The sequence below is a fragment of the Scyliorhinus canicula genome, chromosome 1, assembly GCF_902713615.1.
Source record: "Scyliorhinus canicula chromosome 1, sScyCan1.1, whole genome shotgun sequence".
NCBI classification, from domain to species: domain Eukaryota; kingdom Metazoa; phylum Chordata; class Chondrichthyes; order Carcharhiniformes; family Scyliorhinidae; genus Scyliorhinus; species Scyliorhinus canicula.
This window is the reverse complement of record NC_052146.1, coordinates 15,361,798-15,388,746: the sequence shown is the minus strand read 5'-3', so window position 1 is coordinate 15,388,746 and position 26,949 is coordinate 15,361,798. Positions and strand designations below refer to the sequence as shown.

At 49.9% G+C, this 26,949-nt stretch overlaps 1 protein-coding gene across 1 annotated transcript in view; it reads left to right on the top strand.

The window, feature by feature from the left end:
- The first annotated feature begins 23,750 nt into the window (after positions 1–23,750).
- Positions 23,751–26,949, top strand: part of wscd2 (WSC domain containing 2) — a 303,719-nt gene continuing 300,520 nt past the window's right edge. The window contains exon 1 of the mRNA XM_038812178.1: positions 23,751–24,891. Within this exon, the coding sequence (XP_038668106.1) occupies positions 24,477–24,891 (415 nt within the window). The 5' untranslated portion in view covers positions 23,751–24,476. The remainder of the gene's footprint in view (positions 24,892–26,949) is intronic.

Below are 26,949 nucleotides of genomic sequence, written 5' to 3'. Positions count from 1 at the left end.
ACTTGTTTATTCTCTCCACAAATGTTGACTGACCTGAGACTTGGGCGGGATTCTCCCTTCTGACGGAAGTGTTGACGCCGTCGTCAAAACAGAAGAGTTTAACGACACGTTATCGGACCGCTAAGTGAAGCGATACTCTGCCCTACAGGTGGACATCACGGCACTGGAGCGACCCACGCTGCTCCAGCTGCCGATACCGGCGTCAAATGGGCACTGTGGGTCTGCGCATGCGCGCTGCAACCGGTGCAAACACCCATGCGCACTGCGATTGGCACGAATCCTCCACTGTGGCCTGGCGGTTGGACGTACCGATCGGCAGGCCGGCCTCTCGTGGTGGGGGCCTTGTTTGCTCCGTGCTTACCCCTGTAGCCCTACGCCATGTTGGCGGGCGTACCGCCAGGCCACGGTGGAGGCCCCCCTGCCCCCTCCCCCAGGTTTGACCCCCCCACCTCTCCCGCACCAGGCCACCCCCGACAGAATGGACGCCGAGGTCCCGCCGGGTAAGAGCACATGTGAACGGTGCCGGTGGGACTCGGGCTTTTGTGGGCGGCCACTCGGCCCATCCCGGATGGAGAATCGCCGGGGGGGGGGGGGGGGGGGGGGGGGCGGCGTAGAGCGGCCCCTGACCGGCGACATGCCGGCATCAATGGTGCCGATTCTCCGGTCACTGGAGAATTGGCGACCCGGCGTCGGGGCGGCGCCGCGCGAATCGCGCCCAGCCCGCCGAATCTCTGACCCGGCGTGGGCGGAGAGGGCGGAGAGAATCCCTCCCATTTTCTGAAGTAAACCTTGACTTGCAGATAGTTTAGAGTGAGAATTATGACCCTCTTCAAGTCTGTCCTTAAAATCTACCTCATCGACTCAGCGTTGATCGTCTCCCCTAATCCCTCCTGAAACACAGGGCAGAATTCTCCCAGCTGGGACTAAGGACGCAAACTTACCAAAAGGAAACAAAGTCCCAGAATGAGCGCGTTTAGCCGCATGTTTCCTGGCTCTCGCCGTGCCAAGAAACATGTGGCTATCCCGTTGTAGCGAAAGATGCCCCCAAAAGAATCCCCGACCTCCCAGCACCCAGCTCGAACGCAATATGGAAGGGTCCGCCCCTGGCCTCCTCCCCCATCACCCTCGCCGGGCAACCCCGGCCCGATCACGCGCGTGCAAAAAAACCCAGCTTGGCAGTGCCAACCTGACACCTTGGCAGTGCCAGGCTGGCACCCAGTTGGCACTATCATGGTGCCAGGCTGGCACTGTCAGGGTACCCAGGTGGCGCCAGCAGTGCCAGGACACCACCCTGCCCAAAGGGCATGCGGCAAGGGGACTCCGATCCCCTGGAGTCGCCCATGAGTGCCGTTCCGCCTCGTCTGCCTTTGTGGGGACCAGTGCCAAACATTGCTCGCCCGAGGGCCCCGGGGCGAAGGGATTGAAGGGATTAATTATGCACCCAAGGGTTTAGGGCTGACAGCGCATTCACGCCCGCGGGTTTCCTGATGGCGTGGGGTGGCCACAGTGGGAAATCCAATTGGCCGGCTGCGGAAACGGAAAATCTCGTTGCGTCGGAAAACACGGCTGGCGGACCGAAGAATCTGCCTACTGAATCTGGAATTTCCACCCGAAGACGCTGCCTCCATCCATTGCTACGGTGTTCCTGGGTCCAGAGATGCAGGTGGCCTTCATCCTGAACTCTGCACACCTCGCCCCCCCCCCCCCCACCCCCTCCATCACCAACTCACCTACCATTGAACCGATCAGCAGGGCCATGGGAGAATTCCACCCTCAGAATCCATGGCGGGATTCTCCCCCAACCGGCGGGCGGGCCTTAGCCGCGCCAAAGAGCGACGTGAACCACTCAGGTGTTGGGCCGCCGGAAATTGCGGAATCCTCTGCACTTCCGGGGGCCAGGCCGGTGCTGGAGTGGTTGGCACCACGCCAACTGGCGCCGAAGGTCCTCCGCCGTCTGGCGCAAGTTGACGCGTGCGCGGGAGCACCAGCGTGTTCTGGGCTCAGGCGCAGAACCGCTGCCGTGATCCCTGCGCTTGCGCGGGGGGATTTCCTCTCCGCGCCGGCCATGCCGGAGCTTTACAGAGGCCGGCGCAGAGGGAAAGAGTGCCCCCATGGCACAGGCCTGCCTGCAGATCGGTGGGCCCCGATCACGGGCCAGGCCACCGTGGGGGCCCCCCAGGGCCGCATCCTCCCCCCCCCCCCCCCCCCCACCGTGGACTCCGCAGGCCGCCCTCAGAGCCAGGTCCCGCCGGTATGGACCTTATGTATTTCACGCCATCGGGGGACCGGCCGGAAACGAGCGGCCGCTCGGCCCATCGGGGCACTGCCAACGGCCCCCGACCGGCGCGACATGATCCCCACCCCCGCCAAAAAACCGGCGCCGGAGAATTCGGCAGCCAGCATCGGAGCGGTGGGGCAGGATTCACGCTATCCCCACGCCGATTCTCCGACCCAGCGGGGGTCGGGGAATCCCGCCCCAGTTTCCCCATGTGCCTCTGTGAATTTGCCCCTTGGAGTATTTTCCCACATCGTGGGCAATCTGCAAATTTCCGTAACTATCATTGTTATCCCTCTTCCAAATGACGAATGGGCAGGAATTAGGAAGTCAAAGCACAGTGGAAGGGGCGAGTCACCATCTCTCTCCATTAACTCAACAAGATTTAGAATTTAATTGTAATCAGGCCTGGCACGTTTAATGTGATTAGTGCATTATTAACAATTACGGTATACTGTTTCAGAGTCTGTACAGTCCACTTTTAGAAAGAATACCACAACAAGTAGAATATTATCCTTTGTTTTAACCTCTAGGACTTATTTTAGTAACACTAATTCATAATTTAAAGGAAAAATCCAGGCTGCCATCTCAAATCTCATTAGTCTCCTCACTAGTGATTAGCAGAGTGCTAACCTACCCGTATGTTGAAATCCATGTATTCTATGTGGTACATGACTGAAGATTGTATCTACAGCAGGTATTGCAATTAGCCTTGCTTTTCAGTGGCTGAATGAGCAGGTTCAGACCAATATCCCATGAACAAGTTATTTGCAAATCATGGAATCCCGACAGTGCCGAAGGAAGCCATGCTGCCGATACCAACTCTACGAAATAACACCCTACCTAGGCCCACTCCACCGCCCTAATCCCAATGTGGTGGTATGACTAGGAGCTCTGCCATTGGTGCAGAGTACCGGTTTCCAATTGGCTCTGGCTGGTCATGTGCCTCTCGGCTGATTGGCTGAAACTAGTCATGTGACTGCTCACCAATTGGTCGAGAGGCAAGTAGACCCCGCCTCCAAGGTGGGGTATAAGTACCCAGAGGTCCCGGCGGTCGGCCTTTCACTGTAGTCGACCATTGGGCTAACATCTAGCTCAGGGGTGGGCAAACTTTTCCGTGCAAGGGCCACATTCAGAAATTCACAATTTTAAAGGGCCGCATAGTATATTAAGTAAAATAATTACTTCACCCGGTTATGATTCTGGGCGCCTCATGTAGAACATAGAACAGTACAGCACAGAACGGGCCCTTCGGCCCTCGATGTTGTGCCGAGCAATGATCACCCTACTCAAGTCAACGTATCTACCCTATACCAGTAAGTAACCCAACAGCAGCCCCCCCCCCCCCCCCCCACCCCCGTTAACCTTAAAAAAAAAAATTTTTTTTTTTAATGACTTGGTGGGCCGCATAAAAACCTTTGGCGGGCCGTAGTTTTCCCACCCCTGATCTAGCTGATTAAAGCCTAAGTTTGGACCTTCATCGTGTCTCGCGTCCAGTTGATGGTACATCACCCATAACCATACACAGAAGCATAGATAGAAAATAGAAGCAGGAGGTGGCCATTCAGCCCTTCAAGCCTGCTCCGCCATTCATTATGATCATGGCCGATCATCAAGTTCAATACCCTGATCCCGCCACCCCCCCCTCCCCACCCCCAATTAGCGCGAAGAGCTCATTCTTTCTTGAAAATACACAATGGTTTATAGAAACCCCACCTAACCTGCACATCTTTGGACTGTGGGAGAAAACCGGAGCACCCGGAGGAAACCCACGCAGCGACAGGGAGAACGTGCAGACTCCACACAGACAGTGGCCTAAGGTCGGAAATGAACCCGGGTCCCTGTGAGGAAGCAGTGCGAAGTAACTGTGCCACCGTGCCGCCCCTCCCCATGTCTCCGATTGCATAGTCACATGAGCATTTTAAAGCATGCTGACTGGACGAGTTTGAATGAATTGCTGAGGAGAGCTAAACATGGCTAAACATTTTTTCCGAGAGGTTCTAATCTCACGATCGTGGATTGAGGGGTAAGATTTAATTGAGGTGTTTATGATTCAAGGAGTTGATTGGTGTAGTATCTTGTAAGAGCTGAGCATTTTGCTTTATTGCCCTCTCTGTTCTGGAGGTGTAATGAAACGTAGTTCAACAATGACTGCTTGCAGTTGTGATGTTCTCTGCCTTGCTCTAACCAGATGGCTTTGATGTAGAGTGTTGATCAGAGAACGAGTCTTGTAAGCTACAAAACTATTTATTTAACACTACAATCGGATTCGACACTTATCCCGAAGAACTAACAGTTGATAAAACACACATAAACTATATTCATCTAACATCTAACTCATTAACTTGCTCCCTCACTATCTTCAGTACTCGTAGTCAGCTCCTGCTCCAACCTCCTACCTTCTGTCCCACAAGGCTTAGCGTCATCCCCTACATACTGCTAGGATTGCTCCCTCTAGTGGCTGTCTGTAAACATTTAATTAACCCTCACATTACCTTCATGTATGATAATATCACAGCAGTGAGTCCACAAGTTGAGCCTTTATCCGGTGAAGTACCCAATAGGATGGGTGGAAATAAATTATTTCCTTTGGAGGAAACCCTTGAGCAAGAGGTCGCAACCTTAAATCTAGACCTTGGTCTTCCAGGGGTGATAACACGAAGATCTTCTTCACACAAAAGGTAGTGGAACGTTCTCCCTCCCCAGAAAGGAAAAAAACATTTCGGAGCAGTATTCTTATTTCCCAGCTTTTGCTATTTTTTTTCCTTCTGAGAAAAGCTGCTGTCATCGGGGGAGGAGTGGAGGTCAGTTGAAAATTTCAAAACTCACATTGATTGATTTTCATTCCAAGGCTGTGAAGAATTGTGGGACCAAAGCAGGTGATGGAATTAAGAAAATCAGTCAATGGTCTAATTAAATGATGGGATAGGCTCACAAGGGCTGAACGGCTGACGGCTGTTTCTCAGAGTGCCGACAACCCACCGGCACACATCTCCAGTGAGCAACCTCCCATGTGTGAGCGGGCTGCCAAACTCTGTCCTCAAATCACCTCCATCTTTTCCAACAGAGCTTGCCATGTCCACAAAATCCCAACAGTGCAGAAAGAGGCCATTCAGCCCAAGGGACGATCCATTAAACCTGAGGTGAGGAGGAATTTCTTCAGCCAGAAGGTGGTTGATCTGTGCAACTCTTTGCCGAGAAGGCTGTGGAGGCCAAATCACTGAGTGTCTTTAAGACACAGACAGATAGGTTCTTGATTAATAATAATAATAATAATAATAATAATCGTTTATTGTCACGAGTAGGCTTCAATGAAGTTACTGTGAAAAGCCCCTAGTCGCCACATTCCGGCGCCTGTTCGGGGAGGCCGGTACGGGAATTGAACCCGCGCTGCTGGCACTGTTCTGCATTACAAGCCAGCTGTTTAGCCCATTGTGCTAAACCAGTCCCTCGGGGATCAGAGGGTATGCGGAGAAGGCAGTAGAATGGGGATTCGAAACATGTCAGCCATGATTGAATGGCGGAGCAGACTGGATGGGCCGATTGGCCTAATTCTGCTCCCATGTCACATAGTCTAATGGTCTTATGCACCGACCCTCTGAAAGAGCACTCCGCCCAGGCCCACTCCCCCGGCCTATCGCAGCAATCCCACCTAACTTGCTCATCCTTTTACACGTGGGGGCAATTTTGTAAAACTTTCTTTTTAAAATATTTCTATTTCCCTTGTCTCTTATTGCAGAAGAGGTGAGCTTAGGGCCTGGCAGGGCTAGACACCATGATAAAGTGGGCAGCCATTTTGGATCATTAAGAGTCGTGTGAGGGTATCTGAAGGAGGCTGGCTGGGATGGTCCGGTTGGTCTGGAGACTGGAACCCAGCGATTCCAGGCGCTCCGAGATAATCTCGCTCCCAGCCTGGGTGTGGGCGCAGCCAATGCCCCCCGTGTAGAGGGACTCCGCCATCTTGCTTCCCCTCCCTCTAGTTGTGACCTGGCAGCTTTTTTTCTGTTGTTGATTTTGAATTTAAAAACGGGTTAGAGGGCACCGCCCCGTTGAAGCACCTCCTCAGTTTCATCTTTACTACAGCCTGCTGCTCCTCTCAAGTTGGAAGGCCTCTGACGAGCCCTACAGCTTTGGAAGCCTGCATCGCAACATGGGGAAGCTACCTCCATGACAATTAGGAGGGGGGCCCGTTCCCCTGTAAAATTCCCACGAGTTGGGGACGTGTTCAGGAATCCCGTTCCCCATCGCAAAGGTCAAAATCAGCCCAAGAAGGACGTTCAAATGAACAATGTCTAAAGGATTAAATGGAGATGGGTAAAAATTTGCAATGGTGATTCCGATGAAGCAGACCGCAGGCTGGCTCAAGTGTAATATTTCCCTTTGCCAATTTGCTAAACCAGCCTAGCATCAACAATGTAATTAAAATTCTTTTTTTTGCATTTTGCAATCGGTTTAGATGTGCAAACTGAAACCATGCCAGTATCTATGTTTTATTCTTTCACAAAGTGCTCCAATTTCCTCTCCTTTCAATTCCTGCACTGTTTTCTGTTTCTATGTTGCACTTTGGGCTTGCTTTTATACTTGCTCTCTGTGGGGGTGGTAATGCCTTGGTTTCAATGGAACGTTGGCATTCCATCCCCTGTCAGTCCCAGTGTTTAATTTGCAGAACCATTTAGTCGCTGGCACCCTCCAGCACCAAATTCAGCCCCTCAAAGCCTCTCGGTATTTCATTTCCATGTGACTGCCCCCCTGTGCAGTTCGGGGACCCAGAACACTCTGGGTTCCACAATTGATGTTGCTTTTACCAATGTAGCGACCATCCGACTGTGGGCGGGACTCTTCCTGCAGGCTTCCAGAATCCCGTCGTAATTGCGGGTCAGAAGACCGCATTGTGTGGGAAGTGGTCACTTGCTTGTGATTTTCCCCAAGTTGGCCAACGACCGACCAGAGGCCAGCTCGATGCCCAATTGAGGACGACAGGATGGCTCTCAAAGCTGGAGGGCCAATGAGAGGGCCCTCGAGCAAGGGGACGTAACCTTATATTTAGGGAGGGGGGAGGGGGTGGGCGGAGTCCCTCCTAACCTATGGGTGGCCTGTGGCTGTGTGCTGAGTCAGGCAGGCGTGGAGGCCCTCTCACCCTGATCTGCTGCCGGAAGGATGCACTGCCTCCCCCCCCCCCCTCCCTCCCCCATCTCCCCCCCAATACCTGTGGGGACCTGGAACATCCTCACTGCGCTCCAATATTTGACCGCAAATAACCATTTACAGGCTCGGCTGGCTACTCGCTACTTCTGGGTGGGGAAGCAAACTGCCCAGCCGGCGTGGAAAAGTAGCCGGTGGTAGGATGGAGCCGGGGTAACTCCTGGAGATCCAAAATTCCCGTCCCGTCCCGTCCATCTCCGATAAACCCCCAGTGGAGGTTCCTGTAACAGCCTCCCCGAACAGGCGGCAGAATGTGGCGACTAGGGGCTTTTCACAGTAACTTCATTTGAAGCCTACTCGTGACAATAAGCAATTTTCATTTCATTTTTTTCATTTTCAATATCCAGCCCCTGGAGCCTGTATATATTTAAATTGAAGCTGGTCACTTTTAAAGTTAGCCCTAGCTGGGAATCACTTTGCCAAGGTGATTGATCGAACCTTTACAAGCACACACTGAATCGCTATCCGGTCACTGCACGCAATGCCATGAGGACTTTGCATAACTTTGTGAACCGGGGGAAAGTTTAAGGGAGATGTGCGTGGGAAGTTTTTTACGCAGAGGCTAGTGGGTGCCTGGAACGCTTTGCCAGTGGAGGTGGTAGAGGCGGGCATGATAGCATCATTTAAGATGCATCTAGACAGGTATATGATGGGCGGGGAACAGAGGGAAGTAGATCCTTGGAAAATAGGCGACAGGTTTAGATAAAGGATCTGGATTGGCGCAGGCTGGGAGGGCCGAAGGGCCTGTTGCTGTGCTGTCATTTTCTTTGTTCTGTGTCTCACTATCTGGCCATTTGTGCCTGGCCCATTTGCGGGATCTTGCTGTGCTGAAATTGGCTGCTGCGTTTCCTACGTCAGCCGCTCCATTTCAGAAGAGGCTCAGTGCATCCTCCGGCTGCGAAGGCGACACACAGATGAAGCATCGTCCGTCCGTTCCCTCAGCGATTCCATTCAACCGGAATTCTCAGCAGGGAGCTGATGTGGCGTGAACCCGGGTAGCCGAACTGCCTCACAAATCCCGGTGCTCAATCCTGTTGGCATGGAAACCGTTCCATTTATATTGCGGAGTGGATTCAAAATAACTGCACATGCACAATTGTTGTTTGTGATTATTTGATTGGAGCCTGTACCTGCTCTGTTGGTCGGGGAAGATCTAATTCTGGCACAAAAAGTAATACGGGTTTAGCAGAACGCACCCAGGGACAGAGTAGGTGCCAGCGTGGGTAGGCTTCAGGCTTACCTTCAGCAAGTGGGCACTGGGAATTAACACTGGGAGTTCAAGTGTCCTGGACTGCTGCCTACACTGATGATCCGCACTGCCAATTGGAGCCTCTCAGGAGTTTGGTTCCAATGCAGCCTGTGGTGGTGAGTAGCAGAGGCTCTGAGTGCAAAGTCCTTTTTATTTTTTAAGGCTGAAATCAATAGGGTTTTTATAGCAGTAGCTCAAGGAATTTGAAACAAAGACAGGTCAATGGGTTTTCAATGGATATCAGTCCTGATCGGGTAATGGAATGGTGGAATGGGGGGGGGGGGGCATGTTGGCACAGTGGTTAGCACTCACAGCGCCAGGGACCCGGGTTCAATTCCAACCTTGGGTGACTATCAGTGGAGAGTCCGCAACGTTCTCCCCGTGTCCGCGTGCATTTCCTCCGGGTGTGGCAACGCATGTGGATAAGGTGGTCAAGAAGGCTTACGGCATGCTGGCTGGCCTTCATCGGTCGGGGCATTGAATATAAAAATTGGCAAGTCATGTTGCAGCTGTACTGGACCTCGGGCAGGCCTCATTTGGAATATTGCGCACAATTCTGGTCGCCACACTACCAGAAGGATGTGGAGTCTTTGGAGAGGGTACAGAAGCGGTTTATCTGGATGTTGCCTGGGATGGAGGGCATTAGCTATGAGGCGAGGTTAGATACACCCGGTCAGTTCTCACTGGAAAGACGGAGGTTGAGAGGCGACCCTGATAGACCCTGATATTGGCAGTGCAGATCATGCGTGGCATGGGCAGAGTGGATAGTCAGATGCTCTTTCTTAGGGTAGGAGAGTCAAGTACGAGGGGACATAGGTTTAAAGTGTGTGGGGGAACGTTTAGAACTGATGTGCAAGGCAAGTTTTGTACACAGAGGGTGGTAAATATATGGAAGGCCCTGCCTGGGGAGGTGGTGGGAGCAGGTACGATAGCGACATTTAAGAGGCATCTAGACAAATATATGAATAGGGTGGGAATGGAAGGATACGGACTCTATAAGTGCAGATGATTTTAGTTTAGTCAGGTCCCATGGTCGGTGCAGGTTTGGAGGGCCGAAGGGCCTGTTCCTGTGCTGTATTGTTCTTTGTTCTTTGTGTTCCAGTTTCCTCTGGCAGTCCAAAGATGTGCAGGTTAGGTGGATTGGCCATGCTAAATTGTCCCTTCGTGTCAAAGGCTAGATGGGGATAGGGTGGGGGCGTGGGCCTGGGTGAAGTGTTCTTTCGGAGGATCAGTGCAGACCCGATGGGCCGGATGGCCTCCTTCTGCTCTGTCGGTATTCTATGCCTCAGGGTTGAATAGCCTACTGTTCACTGGGTGTGAACATCCTGGGTAATTAAGGCCAGCCTTTGTTCTTCATTTCTTAGGAATTTGGTGGCCAGCTGCTGTCTGTGGGACAGGCTTTGGGCCCAGCATCGATGAAGTGTCGGTGATACCGTGCCAAATCAGGAGAGTGATATTTGGAGGGGAGCTTGCAGGTCTTGAGGCATCTGCTGTCCTTGTCATTTTAGGTGGTGGAGGTTTTTGGTTTGGAATCTTGGCATCTTGTGGACAGAACACATTGCAACTACTGTGCACCCATGGTGAATGGGGTGATGATCAAACAGCGGGCTGCCTCATCCTGGACGGCATTAGGCTTTTTGAGTGTTGTTGGAGCTGCACTCACCTAGACCCAGTGGAGAATATTCCATCACACTCCTGACTTGTGCCTTGTAGATGGCACAGTCTTTGGGGAGTCAAGAAATGAAGGTGGACATGTTTTGTGGAGCTAAGACATGCCATAGAATTTCTAGCCTCTGACCTGCTCTTGCAACTATAGCATTTATAATGACTGGTTGAGATAAGTTCCTGGTTAATGGTAACCCCCAGGTTTGTGATAATGGCGGACTCAATGATAGTAATGAACTAAAATGCTTGGGTGGCGATGATTGGGTTCACTCTTGTTGGAGTTAGTCATTGCAAGGCACTTGCGTGGTCTGACTGTTCTCATTGGCCGGAACTTTCCGTCTGTTCACACAGGCGGGACAGGCAGGTCCCAACGATGGCGCATCCCAGACATGGGTTTCACAATGGCGAAGGTCAGGAGATCCTGCCGCTGGCCAATGACAGGTCACCTTCACTGCCACAAAACCTGTGGAGGGTTGCCTGGGAAATCCCGGCCATTGTCAGTGAAAACATGATAAGAATCCTGAAAGAACGTCATTGGAAGGATTTTATTTTAATTTTCACTGCCTGGGCAATAGCCTGGCAAAGTTCATCCGTGCATTCAGGAGCCCGCTGATTATCATCCACTTGATTTCCCCTCCATATCTCTCCATTGGTTGAGTGGTGATGATAAGTCCATTTTATTCTTGGTGATCTCGGCAATGGATGATCAATGCTTTCTGATATTACAGTGGTTTAGGTTTCCGTTACGTTCCAGTCTTTCATGTCATCTGCCTTTGCCGCTTGCATTGTGATAGAATTTTAAGATTGCCAGCCTTTTGGATCTGCCTTTTGGGCAGCACGGTAGCATAGTGGTTCGCACAATTGCTTCACAGCTCCAGGGTCCCAGGTTCGATTCCCGGCTTGGGTCACTGTCTGTGCGGAGTCTGCACGTCCTCCCCTTGTCTGCGCGGGTTTCCTCCGGGTGCTCCGGTTTCCTCCCACAGTCAAAAGATGTGCAGGTTAGGTGGATTGCCCATGCTAAATTGCCCTTCGTGTCCAAAATTGCCCTTAGTGTTGGGTGGGGTTAATGGGTTATGGGGATAGGGTGGAGGTGTGAGCTTAAGTAGGGTGCTCTTTCCAGGAGCCGATACAGACTCGATGGGCTGAATGGCCTTCTTCGGCACTGTAAATTCTATGAACCAGGTGCACCATTTGGAGTACGCTGCCAAAAATCCCTCCGATGTGGATCTGGGTACCGGATTCGGGGTTTTAAAAGATGTCAGTCGCAAAGGATATTGTAGACAAACACCCAGCCCGGGTTCTGTGAATTCCACTCTCCAACCCCCACATTGTATTTGTCAAGAGATGGCATTCATATTCAGAAGACAGTCACCTTACTTTGTGACCGATTCCATCCTGTGAAGCACTTTGCCATGCTTGACTATGTTGAACATGCTATATAAATGCGCGCGGCCTATTTGCGTAGAGGTTCCTGAGGGAAGGGATTGTGACCCAAATGAGTTCATTGCTTTCTCTTCAATAAATAAATCTCCAATACGCAGTGAACGGCAAGGAGGAACAACCTCGGCCGGTGCTCACACACATTTGTTCAAATTACTCAAAGACGCTCAATCATGAATTCTCCTCAGCTTCTCGCATTTCAATTAGGGAATAACCTTGAAAGAAAATCTCCAATTGGTAATATCTGCTGACAATTTACCATAGCTCTTAACACACTGTGATGCCTCTTGCTTAAGTGTCGATCATATAACAATTGATTTCTTTTTTATTTCTTGTTGTGTTCACATATCTGACTGTGGAAAATTCTGAAATCATTATTGAAGAATACGGTGTTCATATAGTGTGTTTTAATCTACAGTGATAGCTTCCCAGCAATAATCTTCCATCCATCATACAAACTTTCTGTGTTCACATGTTTACCTCCGAAGAAGTCATTTTATTGTTAACCATAGAATTAGAAATCCCACAGTGCAGAAGGAGGCCATTTTGTCCATTGGGTCTGCACCGACCCTTTGAAAGAACACACTACCTGGGCCCAATCCCACACCCTATCCCTGTAACCCCACCATTTGACACTAAGGGACAATTTATCGTGGCCAACCCACCTAACCTGTACATCTTTAGATGGGTGGGAGGAAACCGGAGCACCCAGAGGAAACCCACGCAGACACGGGGAGGATGTGGAAACTCCACACAGTCACCCAAGGCCAGAATTGAACCGGGACCCTGACGCGGTGAGGCAGCTGCACTGCCCCCAAATGTGATATTCTCCTGAAGTTCCTTTTGACTAAGTTCCTCATTTCTAATACCTAGTTACGATTATAGATAAGTATAGATGGAGATGATTGAAGGATATATGGAATGAGTTTGCGGTACAGAAATAGGCCATGTGGGGCATTTGGCCTGTGCTGGTGTTCATATAATAATAATAATCTTTATTGTCACAAGTAGGCTTACATTAACACTGCAATGAAGTTACTGTGTAAATCCCCTCGTCGCCACATTCTGGCACCTGTTCAGGTACACAGAGGGAGAAATCAGATTTTCCAAATTACCCAACAGCACGTCTTTCGGGACTTGTGGGAGGAAACCGGGGCACCCGGAGGAACACGGGGAGAACGTGCAGACTCCACACAGACAGTGACCCAAGCCGGGAATTGAACCTGGGATGCTGGAGTTGTGAAGCAACAGTGCTACCCAATGTGCTACTGTGCCGCTCGTACCACACTAACCCCATCAATGTGCCTTTCCATTTCTTTTCCCCCTCGTGTACTTACCTCCCCTCCCCTTAAATACATTGATGCCATTTGCCCCAACTACTTTCCTTGTCAGACCAAAGCCGGAATGTTCCGGCCCTTCCTGCTGGCGCGATCTTCCGGTCCTGCAGATGGAGACCCACCCCCGCCATGGCGGGATCCCCAGCGGCGGAGGGTGCAGAGTATGCAAAAGTCCTGTCGGCATGAGAGGGACAGGAAGATCCCACTGCTGGCCAACGGCGGGATATCTTGGCCGCCGGGAAAGGGGTAGGCGAGGCAGGGCAGAAAATCCTGCCCCAAATATCCACATTCTTTCCCCGCTCTGGGTAAAGAAGCTTCTCCTGAATTCGGGAATGTCACCACTGAACCTCGGGGGAATGAAGAGACCTAGACCTCTGTAATATCAGGTTATTACATCATTATTAATACAACCTTCCTAAGGAGCAAGAAGTGGATTGACTGGAATTCATGATAGCGCAGATTGTGAGAGGATTAAGCTTGATGGGCCTTTGATGACTATCAACGATTGTACACCAGCTTTCCAAAGTCATGCTCAGTTAAGTGCTTTCAGAACTCTCTTGTCAAACGACTCTTTGTTAATGGAGCGGATCGCTGCTGAACATCCCGCTCACATGCCCGTAAGATTTGAATCATTTTTGTTTTAATAGCGGATGCTAATGACATCGCTCGCTGCTGCTGTCCGAGAGGCGTCCGTGACTTCAGCACTGGGAGGGCTGAGTTCACAAATCGGGAAGAAACGCAGAAAGTGCTGGAAACACTGGCAGCACCTGTCGGGAGAGATACAGAGGGGTAAAGTTTCCAGTCCCGCCCACCGTGGGGATTGTCACGGGCGGGACGGACAATTTGTCAGGCGATTGAAAGTTCTGTTGACATCGGGTGGGACTTTTCAGTCCGGGGGGGTGGGGGGGGGGGGGGGGGGGGGGGGGGGGGTGGGGGGGGGGGGGGGGTGGGGGGTGGGGGGGGGCGGAGGGGAGGGGGTGGAGGCTGGAAAAGCCTGCCCAGAGTTCACCTTTCAGGTCTTTGGCCTTACATCCGACCTGGAGAATGTTCAAGACGCCTCATCAGATGGCAGTGCTGAGCTTCTTCACGGTGCCCATCACAGTAGCACATCGGTTAGCACTGTTGCTTCACAGCTCCAGGGTCCCAGGTTCGATTCCCGGCTTGGGTCACTGCCTGTGCGGAGTCTGCATGTTCTCCCCGTGTCTGCGTGGGTTTCCTCCGGGTGCTATGGTTTCCTCCCACAAGTCCAAAGATGTGCAGGTTAGGTGGATTGGCGATGATACAATTGTCTCTTAGTGTCCAAAAAGGTTGGGTGGGGTTACTAGGTTACGGGGATAAGGTGTGAGGTATGGGCTTAAGTAGGGTGCTCTTTCCAAGAGCCTGTGCAGACTCAATGGGCCGAATGGTCACCTTTTGCACTGTGTTATGGGCCAGGGTTTAGGGAACCCCAAAGCGCATCATGAAGTTCACCTGACCCACAACTTTTAATAGATTGTGGTATGGGGAGCACACGGCCCACTCTACAGGTGTGGTACAGCAGAAATGGAAAAGTAGTTTTTTAAAGCAAAACATTGTTTATTCTATGAACTCAAGTTTACCTTTTTAAAACATGCAGTGAACATCTTAATAATAATAATAATGGCTTCTTGTCACAAGTATGCTTCAATGAAGTTACTGTGAAAAGCCCCTAGTCATCACATTCCGGCGCCTGTTCAGGGAGGCCGGTATGGGAATTGAACCCGCGCTGTTGGTCTTGTTCTGCATTACAAGCCAGCTGTTTAGCCCGCTGTGTAAACGTCTTAGCAACCATCAATTCAAATGCAATCCCCGAAGAATACAATACCAAGTGATCCTTGAGCTTTCCTTTCAACATCCATAAGAGTTAAAACCTTTTAACAGAAGCACCTCAGGTTTAAATTCACTACTGAGAACAGTTACTGCGTTGAAATCAGCAAATGGACATTCATAAGCTTGCAGAGATTCACACACATCCTGCTGTGATTGCAGCTTCTTCAAAACTAAAAATGAAACCAAACCCACCATGCAGCAAACAGCCTAAAACGAAAGTAAAAAGCTGACAGACAGCCCAGCTCCACCCACTCTCTGACATCACTGCAGTAATAAATACCCATTTCTTAAAGGTACTCTCACTACAGATATTTATATGCACACCCATTTACATACACCCATTTCTTAAAGGTACTCTCACTACAGATATTTATATACACACCCATTTACATACACCCATTTCTTAAAGGTACTCTCACATGACAACTGTAAAGTCCATGATTCCTGGGAAGTAAAGTGGCAGCAACACTAAAGCAAAATACCCTGGACGTTGATAATTTAAGATAAAAATAAATCTAAGGTTTTGAAAACGCTCAACAGGTCGGGCAGCATCTGTGGAGGGAGATACAGAGTTAACGATGATCTACTCCGCTTTCCTTCCAGAATTCCAACATCTGCTGAACTTTGCCCTTGTGATAAACAGGCGATGCTGCTGCACTTCGTGAATTGATCAGGAGGTGTTCTGAAACACATTGATATTTTGATGTGTTTGTGCACAGAAGGGATTTCTGTTTCATTTTACGCTATTGTATTGCTGCACGGGGAGAGTCTGCCGAGAGATCGTTAGCTCCCGAAGGTAGGCAGCCACTTAGAATATTGACGGGAATGTTCCCTGGTCAGATTCCACATGGAACAGCCAATACAACAAGCACAGACAGGCAGCATCTGTCGGAGGACAAAATTAAGTTTAGGATTGAGGTTGATGAACCGTCTGCCAGAACTGGAAGACGTTCGAGGTAAACAGCTTTTATGCACAAGTGAAGCCAGAGAAAAGGAGGCATGGAATGAACAAAAAACAAAAGAGCAGATCTGTTCTATTGCTGCTGTGGGTCTCAGGTGAAGTTGTCCATGGTTAGGATTTAGAGATATTGCTGGAGGCAAGGCAGTTGGTAAATGTTACCTTTTGTTGAATATAATAATAATCTTTATTATTGTCACAAGTCGGCTTACATTATCACTGCAATGTAGTTACTGTGAAAGGCCCCTAGTCGCCACATTCCAGTGCCTCTTCAGGTACACAGAGGGAGAATTCAAAATGTCCAATTCACCTAACCGCATGACTTGTGGGAGGAAACCGGAGCACCCGGATCAAACCCACGCAGACACGGAGAGAACGTGCACAGACAGTGACCCAAAGCGGGAATCGAACCGGAATCCCGGCGCTGTGAAGCAACAGTGCTAACCACTGTGCTACCGTGCCACCCACACTAACAATGTGCAGTGCAAGGCTCAGCATGCGGCTGTACATCAGCGATGGGCAACCTTGTCCGATGGGTGGGTAGCTGTACATCAGCGATGGGCAACCTCGTCCGATGGGTGGGTAGCGTGAGTGACCCTCCATCTCGGCGGGCCGCAAGATTGAAATCGGCACGTTCACTAACCACGACCCCGTGAATAAGATTAAATACATTTAATACACGCTGAATATTTCATAACGAGTTATAGAAGTGCTTAATCATTCATGTATGAATAGAACTACCATCAACCTCAAATGGTTAAAAACAACAGAAATATTTATACTTTATGCACAACGGGAGCGCGCGACTTTCACAGTCAATAGAACATAGAACATAGAACATAGAACGATACAGCGCAGTACAGGCCCTTCGGCCCTCGATGTTGCACCGACATGGAAAAAATCTAAAGGCCATCTAACCTACACTATGCCCTTATCATCCATATGCTTATCCAATAAATTTTTTAATGCCCTCAATGTTGGCGAGTTCACTACTGTTGCAGGTAGGGCATTCCACGGCCTCACCACTCTTTGCGTAAAAAACCCACCTCTGACCTCTGTCCTATATCTATTACCCCTCAATTTAAGGCTATGTCCCCTCGTGCTAGCCACCTCCATCCGCGGGAGAAGGCTCTCGCTGTCCACCCTATCTAACCCTCTGATCATTTTGTATGCCTCTATTAAGTCACCTCTTAACCTTCTTCTCTCTAACGAAAACAACCTCAAGTCCATCAGCCTTTCCTCATAAGATTTTCCCTCCATACCAGGCAACATCCTGGTAAATCTCCTCTGCACCCGTTCCAAAGCTTCCACGTCCTTCCTATAATGAGGCGACCAGAACTGTACGCAATACTCCAAATGCGGCCGTACTAGAGTTTTGTACAACTGCAACATGACCTCATGGCTCCGGAACTCAATCCCTCTACCAATAAAGGCCAACACACCATAGGCCTTCTTCACAACCCTATCAACCTGGGTGGCAACTTTCAGGGATCTATGTACATGGACACCGAGATCCCTCTGCTCATCCACACTACCAAGAATTTTACCATTAGCCAAATATTCCGCATTTCTGTTATTCTTTCCAAAGTGAATCACCTCACACTTCTCCACATTAAACTCCATTTGCCACCTCTCAGCCCAGCTCTGCAGCTTATCTATGTCCCTCTGTAACCTGCAACATCCTTCCGCACTGTCTACAACTCCACCGACTTTAGTGTCGTCTGCAAATTTAGTCACCCAGCCTTCTGCGCCCTCCTCTAGGTCATTTATAAAAATGACAAACAGCAACGGCCCCAGAACAGATCCTTGTGGTACGCCACTCGTAACTGAACTCCATTCTGAACATTTCCCATCAACTACCACTCTCTGTCTTCTTTCAACTAGCCAATTTCTGATCCACATCTCTAAATCACCCTCAATCCCCAGCCTCCGTATTTTCTGCAATAGCCGACCGTGGGGAACCTTATCAAACGCTTTACTGAAATCCATATACACCACATCAACTGCTCTACCCTCGTCTACCTGTTCAGTCACCTTCTCAAAGAACTCGATAAGGTTTGTGAGGCATGACCTACCCTTCACAAAACCATGCTGACTGTCCCTAATCATATTATTCCTATCTAGATGATTATAAATCGTATCTTTTATAATCCTCTCCAAGACTTTACCCACCACAGACGTTAGGCTCACCGGCCTATAGTTACCGGGGTTATCTCTACTCCCCTTCTTGAACAAAGGGACCACATTTGCTATCCTCCAGTCCTCTGGCACTATTCCTGTAGCCAATGATGACCTAAAAATCAAAGCCAAAGGCTCAGCAATCTCTTCCCTGGCTTCCCAGAGAATCCTAGGATAAATCCCATCCGGCCCCGGGGACTTATCTATTTTCACCTTGTCCAGAATTGCCAACACTTCTTCCCTACGCACCTCAATGCCATCTATTCTAATAGCCTGGGTCTCAGCATTCTCCTCCACAATATTATCTTTTTCTTGAGTGAATACTGACGAAAAGTATTCATTTAGTATCTCGCTTATCTCCTCAGCCTCCACACACAACTTCCCACCACTGTCCTTGACTGGCCCTACTCTTACCCTAGTCATTCTTTTATTCCTGACATACCTATAGAAAGCTTTTGGGTTTTCCTTGATCCTACCTGCCAAAGACTTCTCATGTCCCCTCCTTGCTCGTCTCAGCTCTCTCTTTAGATCCTTCCTCGCTTCCTTGTAACTATCAAGCGCCCCAACTGAAACTTCACGCCTCATCTTCACATAGGCCTCCTTCTTCCTCTTAACAAGAGATTCCACTTCTTTGGTAAACCACGGTTCCCTCGCTTGACCCCTTCCTCCCTGCCTGACTGGTACGTACTTATCAAGAACATGCAATAGCTGTTCCTTGAACAAGCTCCACATATCCAGTGTGCCCAACCCTTGCAGCCTACTTCTCCAACCAACATATCCTAAGTCATGTCTAATGGCATCATAATTGCCCTTCCCCCAGCTATAACTCTTGCCCTGCGGGGTATACTTATCCCTTTCCATCACTAACGTAAAGGTCATCGAATTGTGGTCACTGTTTCCAAAGTGCTCACCTACCTCCAGATCTAACACCTGGCCTGGTTCATTCCCCAAAACCAAATCTAATGTGGCCTCGCCTCTTGTTGGCCTGTCAACATATTGTGTCAGGAAACCCTCCTGCACACAATGTCGTGAGCAATCAGCACACACCTCACTTCGCTTGCCCTGACTTTACACGTATCGCTTCAGTCATACCAGTCGGAAAAAAACTACAAGGAGGGAAATCAGCGGAATGTGGCGACCCTGCGGGTGGGCAACGGTCAACAAAATACCTGGCGGGCCACACTCAGAACCCAGATGGGCCACACATGGCCCCTAGGCCCCATATTGCCCATCACTGGTCCACGTTGAACCATCCCACAGTGTACTCTGGTGTCACGTGATGTTGCATCACTTATGATGTTGACTGATAATTTACATATTGAGCACCTCACACTGCAATATAGTGAGGGCAAGAGAGATTAAATGGGATGATGGTGCAGAGAGTGCAGAAACACAGAGGAGATCCAAATGGTTACGGCAGGGAAGCATTGAAAATCTAGCAAAGAAAATATTCCCATAGCTCAGGAATATAATAATAATCATAATCTTTATTATTGTCACATGTAGGCTTACATTAACACTGCAATGAAGTTCCTGTGAAAATCCCCTAGTCGCCAAACTCCGGCGTCTGTTCAGGTACACAGAGGGAGAATTGAGAATGTCCAATTCACCTAACAGCACGTCTTTCGTGACTTGTGGGAGGAAACCGGAGCGCCCGGAGGAAACACAGGCAGACACGGGGAGAACGTGCAGACTCCGCACAGACAGTGACCAAAGCAAACCTGGGACCGAGGTGCTGTGAAGCAACAGTACTAACCACTGTGCTACTGTGCCGCCCTATGGCAGACGAGGGGTAGGATGATCCCACTGGTGCAGGCTCCCAGGTAACAGCCCACACCTTTCAACTCCAGGAAGCTGGTTATGAAAGGTCAGGCTACGGAGTGAGTCACTTTCGTCTTCACCTTGGAACGTATTCCATACTGGCTCCATCGCTGAAAGTACAGTTTCCTTTGGGGGTTAAGTACTGAACAATGTCTGTACGATATCGGTGCTAAGTGTGGTGTACCTGGAAAATTAAAATGAATGACATTCAAGCTGCAGGGTTTTGCTTGGAGCTGGCTGTGGGGCAACAACCTTCCACTTCATTGAACTCCCTTTCGTGTGATTCATAACCAAATGTACATTAGTATTAGTGGAATTTTCCAGCGGTCTTCCCATAAATTATTGAACACTCTGAAAGAAGCAGGACACACATCAAAGACGCAGTTCTTGTTTCCAACCCATCTATCTGAATGTGTTCTCCCAATTGGGACACTTTGAACTTTCCTCAGCAATGAATCCAAGGCCCCACGCTTGCTACTGGGCAGTGCACTTTCATCTATCAGCCAGCTTTGGGCATGGTAGCTAATTCTGATTGTCATTCTGTGGGAAACAAACTTAGCTGCTTGCATTCTGCTCCGAGTAACTATCTCATGTTATTGCTGTGCAACATCAACAGTGTGCATTTGTGTAGCGCCTTTAACGTAGTAAAGCATCCCTCCGCAGGAGCCGTACCAAAGAAAGCTAGACACTCGGGGATGTTGGGGGGTGGGAGGTCAAACACTTGGTCAAGCGGGTGGATTTTAGGGACGGTTTTGAAGAAATCGGAAAGAGGGGCAGAGAGCCGATGGAGCTTAAGGAGGGAATTCCAGAGCTCAGGGTCTGGCCGGCTGAAGGCACGGCCACCAAAATCAGGGATGCACGAGAGGAGAGAATTTGAGGAGCCCGAGACGGTTGTGGGGCTGGGAGAGATTCCAGAGACAGGGAGGGGCATGGCCACGGAGGGATTTGAAAATAAGAATGTATTTTATGTAATAGAAACAGAAAATGTTGGAAATACTCAGCTGGACCAGCAGCAGAGAGAGGGAGACCAGAGTTATATTTCAGGGCAATCAAAACTCTAATATCTTGAGAATTATTGTATGCATAATTTGGACAGTTTGCTGAATATTTACCCGAAGCCCAACACTAAATTAAGTGGCACAATAGGTAGTGTCGATTGCAGCAAAAGAATTGCAGAGGGACATTGATCGATTATATGAGGAGCAGATGGAACTCACGGTGTGTGTCATGTTATGACGATATAAAGGCACCAATCATTTAATGGTTTGTGCAAACATGTTGCGTATTCATTTATTATTTTTTGGCATGTGCCAACAGATGTGCATGGACAGGAAGTTTGAGGATATCAGCAGCAGAGTTTTGTGCGCTGTGTTCTGCTCCAGACCAAAGTGAAACTGAGGCTGGATCGCTTCCCTTCTAGTGATGGCGTGATGCTATACCATTAAAGGCATATTGCAACAACTCAATGTGATGTCAGAAAGTGGGTGGTGGAAATCTGGAATTCTCCCTGGAACTCTGGTGATGCTGATCCAACTGATCATATCAAAACTGAGGTTGATGGATTTTTGTTAGATGTGGGTATTGGGGTGCGTAGGGCAAAGGCTGGGATAATTGGGAGTCAGTGGCGTAGTGGTATTGTCACTGGACTAGTAATTCAGAGACATGGGGTAATGCCCTTGGCCCTGGGTTCAAGTCCCACCACGGCAGATGGTGAAATTTGAATTCAATAAAATCTGGAGTTGATGACCATGAAACTATTGTCGACTGTTGTAAAAACCCACCTGGGTCACTAGTGTCCTTTAGGGAAGGAAATCTGCTGTCCTTACCCGTTCTGGCCTACATGTGACTCTAGACCCAGAGCAATGTGGTTGACTCTGAACTGCCCTCTGAAATGGCCGAGCAAGCCACTCGGTTCAAGGACGATTGGGGGTGGGCAATAAATGCTGGTCCAGCCTGTGACGCCCACACCCCGTGAACGAAGAAAACACAGATCGGCCATGATCTAATTGAATGGCACAATAGGCTCGAGGGGCAGAATGACCTCCCTGTTCCTATCTAATAGATCAATGCAAAAAGCGAAACTACCAGGCTGCTATGATTTCCACTGGCTATTGACCTGTTAGGAAATTGACAATGTTGACAAGGACAGACAAAGATAAATAGACGCAGGAACACGATGAGCATCATAAAAGCACCAGTCAAAGTTAAATGGTATTCGGTGCTGGAGTTTTCCTTTCATTCCTCGCAAGGGCACAGAGTGGGGAAGTTCAAAACGAAATACAAGTTTAGCCACAAGTTTAGTGTCTTGGTTATTTGTCCCAAGAGATTTTAGTCAACTGAGTTGCATCACACATTGTGAAACTCAGCTGTGTTTTTAAGAGTATCCAAACCAAGCTACATCAGGCAGGGGCTGGTTCAGCACAGTGGACTAAACAGCTGGCTTGTAATGCAGAACAAGGCAGCAGCACAGGTTCAATTCCCGTACCAGCCTCCCCGAACAGGCGCCGGAATGTGGCGACTCCGGGCTTTTCACAGTAACTTAATTGAAGCCTACTTGTGACAAGAAGCAATTATTATTATATCCACACAGAAATGCTGCTCGCACAGCAAGGAATGCGCGCAGTGTTGTGCTTAATTATTGTCCACGAGTTTTGTCTTAATCATTGGAAAGCGAACAGGAGCAGGAAACCTATCCAACTAACTGGCTCAAAGGTGCACAGACTGCACCCTCCCTCGCCTGCAGCGAACTCAGCCCAAATTGGTAATCCAATCGGGGACCTGCCGATTTATGACTCGTTAACCAATTGGGGCATTTCCTTTTGCTGTCCGACACATCCAACCAACTTAGGGTTCCGATGAAAGGTTGTCGACCTGAAAACTTCAACTCTTTTTCTCTCTCCGCCCCTTGCTGTCAGACCTGCTGAGAATTTGCCGTTTTTCGTAGAATCATAGAATTTACAGTGCAGAAGGAGGCCATTCGGCCCATCGAGTCTGCACCAACCCTTGGAAAGAGCACCCTACATGAGCCTCTCCCCTGTCCCCGTAAGCCAGTGACCCCCACCTAATCTTTTTGGACACTAAAGGGCAATTTATCATGGCCAATCCACCTAACCTGCACATCTTTGGACTGTGGGAGGAAACCGGAGCCCCCGGAGGAAACCCACGCAAACAGGGTGGGGGAACGTGCGGATTCCGCACAGTGACCCAAGCCAGGAACTGAACATGGGACCCTGAAGCGACTGTGCGAACCACTGTGCTACCGTGCTGCCCACAAATGGATGGGGGGGGGGGGGCGGCAGGAATTGGGCTTTTTTTTGAATGATCGGAATGGTTTCCGGAATGCCACAGCTTCAAGCGGAAGAGAATAAGTCAAATTTAAGAATGACTGGCAGGATTTTTACTGGTCCCACTGACATTTTGCAAATTTGTTAACGAGTAGAAAACTGGCTCTCAGATCCATAAAGATAATTTCATCCGCAGGTTATAAATTGAATATTGTCGTAATTGCTGCCTCTCTCTCTCTCTCTCTCTCTCTCTGCAAAGGTCACCATTTGCCACAGTTTTGATTTTCTGTGCCGTTCTGTTTTTGCAGGAGCTGAACCCGTGCAGATGGACAAAGTGCGCGGCAGCCTGACGGGCGAAGAACGACTTGCTTGCGGCCTCGCGCTCCCACCCTGGAGCCTGGGGAGGGGGTTTTGAACAAGACTCCATTGCACGAAGTGGGTACGTGACGGGAGCTTTGCGGGGGAGGTGGGGGGTGGGGGGGTGGGGTGGGGGTGAGGTGGTGGTGGCGGGGAGCGGATTGGCGGCAGAAGGCGGGGAAAAGAGAAATCCCCCAAAGAGGATGCTCACAAGGAAGCTGCGACCAGGGTTCGAAAACAGATTGGGAACTGTGTTAACTGATCCACGTTCAAACCACCTCCACAAACACTTCATTTACCTGATACCAGTCCTCTGTCACTCGCCTCCCCGGGGCTTTGCTGAGGAATTTCAATAGGGGAGGAAGATATCAAAATACTCGACTGCAACTGCCCGGCGTGAATATACGATTACAGCTTGCTCAAGGAACTGTACCTCAGCAGACAGAAATTTGGACCAGTGAACTATCTCTCCCTCTGGAAAGGAACGAGCAGGCAGAGTGGGATGGAGGGGAAGGGGGCCTGTGTGCTCTTGCCCTCTTGCTGGTGAGGAGTCTCAGTAGCTCTTCATTTGCATCGACGGTGACAACATCCTCCTGAACGATCGTCTTGGGAATTCAAGGCATTTTTTGATTACTTTTTGTATTGCGAGGAGACACCAAACCATTGAAGCACAAGTTGGGAGGAAATAGTCGACCCGGCAAGTGAATAATTGTGTGGTTACTCCAGCCAGAGTGTGGATTACAAAAACTTCCTCCCTTTGTATTTTTTTGGAAACGCTGTTGATTGGGATAATATTCTCTTTTTTTTTTACCCTGCGGTCCTTTATTACAAAAGCACTTAAAAAGAAGGTTATGAGCTGGGAATGGCCAGATTAGCGATAAAGATCCAGCGGTATTTCCGACGGAAGCCAGTCCGGTTTTTCACCTTCATCATCATTTACCTCATCGCCGGCAGCCTGATGTTCCTACACTCGGGGTTCGTGCAGGACAGCACCTTAACGGGAAGGGCCTCGTATCCCGGCGACGGGACTGTTAACGGACCCCTGGGCGGCTCGATGGGCGCTGGGGGGCTCCAGAAGTTTGCCTTCCTGCCCTTTGCGAGGGGTTACAGGGAGGTGCCGGAGAAGGAGCCTCAGCCGTTGCCGCGGAGATACGGCCCCCCCTGGCTGAAGCCGGTCTCGCAAGACTCTGTGGACAAACTGAAATCCGGGGAGCGCGTTGGGCTTTGGAGCAGGGCGCTGAAGGGGAAGATATCGAGAGACCAGGACGAAAACAAAGGTAGGTTAGATCTGTTGTTGACTGATTCTCATGTCATTCATTGTCTTCGCCCCCACTGTGTGGATTGGAAATCTAATCCTCTGACCCTACATCTGAAGCAGTTGCCAAGAGATCTTGCATTACACAAGCAGGGACTGTTAGTGATGTTTATTTATCTCCTTAGCAACGGTTATTTTACAAACAAAGCATCGAAATTAGACAGCCTCAAGTGATAATATTCAAATTAATCAAATTTTGAAATGGGGCTAACCATCCGAGCCCCAAGTTCCCTGGGGACATTTGGAAAAATTACCAATGCAAATCATTTACTAAGGCCGGTTTGATCTTATAATCAATCCGAGGTGAATGAGCCTTGCTATCAGCACTCCGTCCTACTTCAGTTTGACTTAGATATTTTACCCTCTTTCTTTGAACCATTTCTAGTGATGACAGGGTGGCAGAAGCAGATCGACGTGTACAGTGAATGGGAGAATTGCAGGAGTGAATTATTTTCTGAGGTGCCCTAAGTGGAGGGGAGGATGCAAATTTAAAACAGCAACAAGTTACTTAGGCCCCAAACCCAGGTTTGGAGCCTATTATCCGCATTGGCGGGGTGGGGGGATGTAATGTGGGAGGGCGGGGTGGTCACGGGTGGTACCGTTTCATGTCCAAACTGGTGTCCGTGCGTTGTGGGCACTGTTCTAGTGCTCACCACATTATCGTGCGCGTAACTTCAGGGTTCTTCAGCAACAGGGGATGGTTCCCATACCCTCACTGTGCAAACGGTGCGCTTCCCGCACTCAGCGCATTATATAACACCCGGCATCCCGGCAGCGATCATGAGGCCTTTATCCTGTGGCAGTCCGCTGGACGACCGGCATTCCAGCCACCACGAGAAACAAGAAATTAAAAACAGAAAATGCTGGGTAAACTCCGCAGGTCTGACAGCGTCTGGGGAGAGAGAAGCAGAGTTAACGTTTCGAGTGCGACCGACTCGAGAGCAGCTCTGAAGGGTAGGACTCGGAATGTGAACTCTGTTTTTCTGAATTGATTCGCACGTAAAGCGAGGGCAAGTGCTGATTGCTCGCAACAGTGACTGTGAGAGCCGTGCATCCAAAGTGTAAATATTTAATTTGATCTTACCATTCAAAGCTGATGACAGTTCTACTAATATATAAATGATTAAACACTTCCTATAACCCGTCATGAAATATACGGTGTGTATTAAATGTATTTAAACTTATGGGGTCATGGTGAGTGAACAAGTCCGATTTCAGTCTTGTGGCCCATTGAGATGAAGGAGGGTCAGTCATGCGGCCCACTGACCATTCTACCAGCATTGGGCTATCACATCAATATGCAGCATCCTTACACGTGGCCGGCATGTACATAGTGAGAGCCCTGCTGCTTGGGAAATGTAATTGAGCAGGCTATTGGGGTGCTTAAGCAATGCTTTTGCTATTCAGGCCATTCCAGAGTTGTGCTGTATCCAGCAGAACCTCACCATCAGGAGGAAAAGGTCCAGACTGCCAGAAATAAGGCTAGCAGCGGAGGACGAGGAGACGGGGAGGGGGATGAGGAGACGGGGAGGGGGATGAGGGAGACAGGGAGGGGGATGAGGAGACGGGGAGGAGGATGAGGAGACGGGGAGGGGGATGAGGAGACGGGGAAGGGGATGAGGGAGACGGGGAGGGGGATGAGGAGACGGGGAGGAGGATGAGGAGACGGGGAGGGGGATGGTGAGATGGGGAGCAGGATGAGGAGACGGGGAGGGGGATGAGGAGACAGGGAAGGGGATGAGGAGACGGGGAGGGGGATGAGGAGATGGGGAGGGGGATAAGGAGACGGGATGGAGGATGAAGACATGGGGATGGAGGATGAGGAGATGGGGAGGAGGTGAAGGGGAGGGGGATGAGGAGACGGGGAGGGGTATTAGGAGATGGGGAGGAGGATGAGGAGGTGGGGAGGAGGAGAAGGGAGTAGGACGGGGAGACGGGGAGGGGGAGGGGGATGAGGAGATGGGGAGGAGATGGGGAGGAGGATGAGGAGACGGGATGAGGATGGGAGGATGAGGAGGGG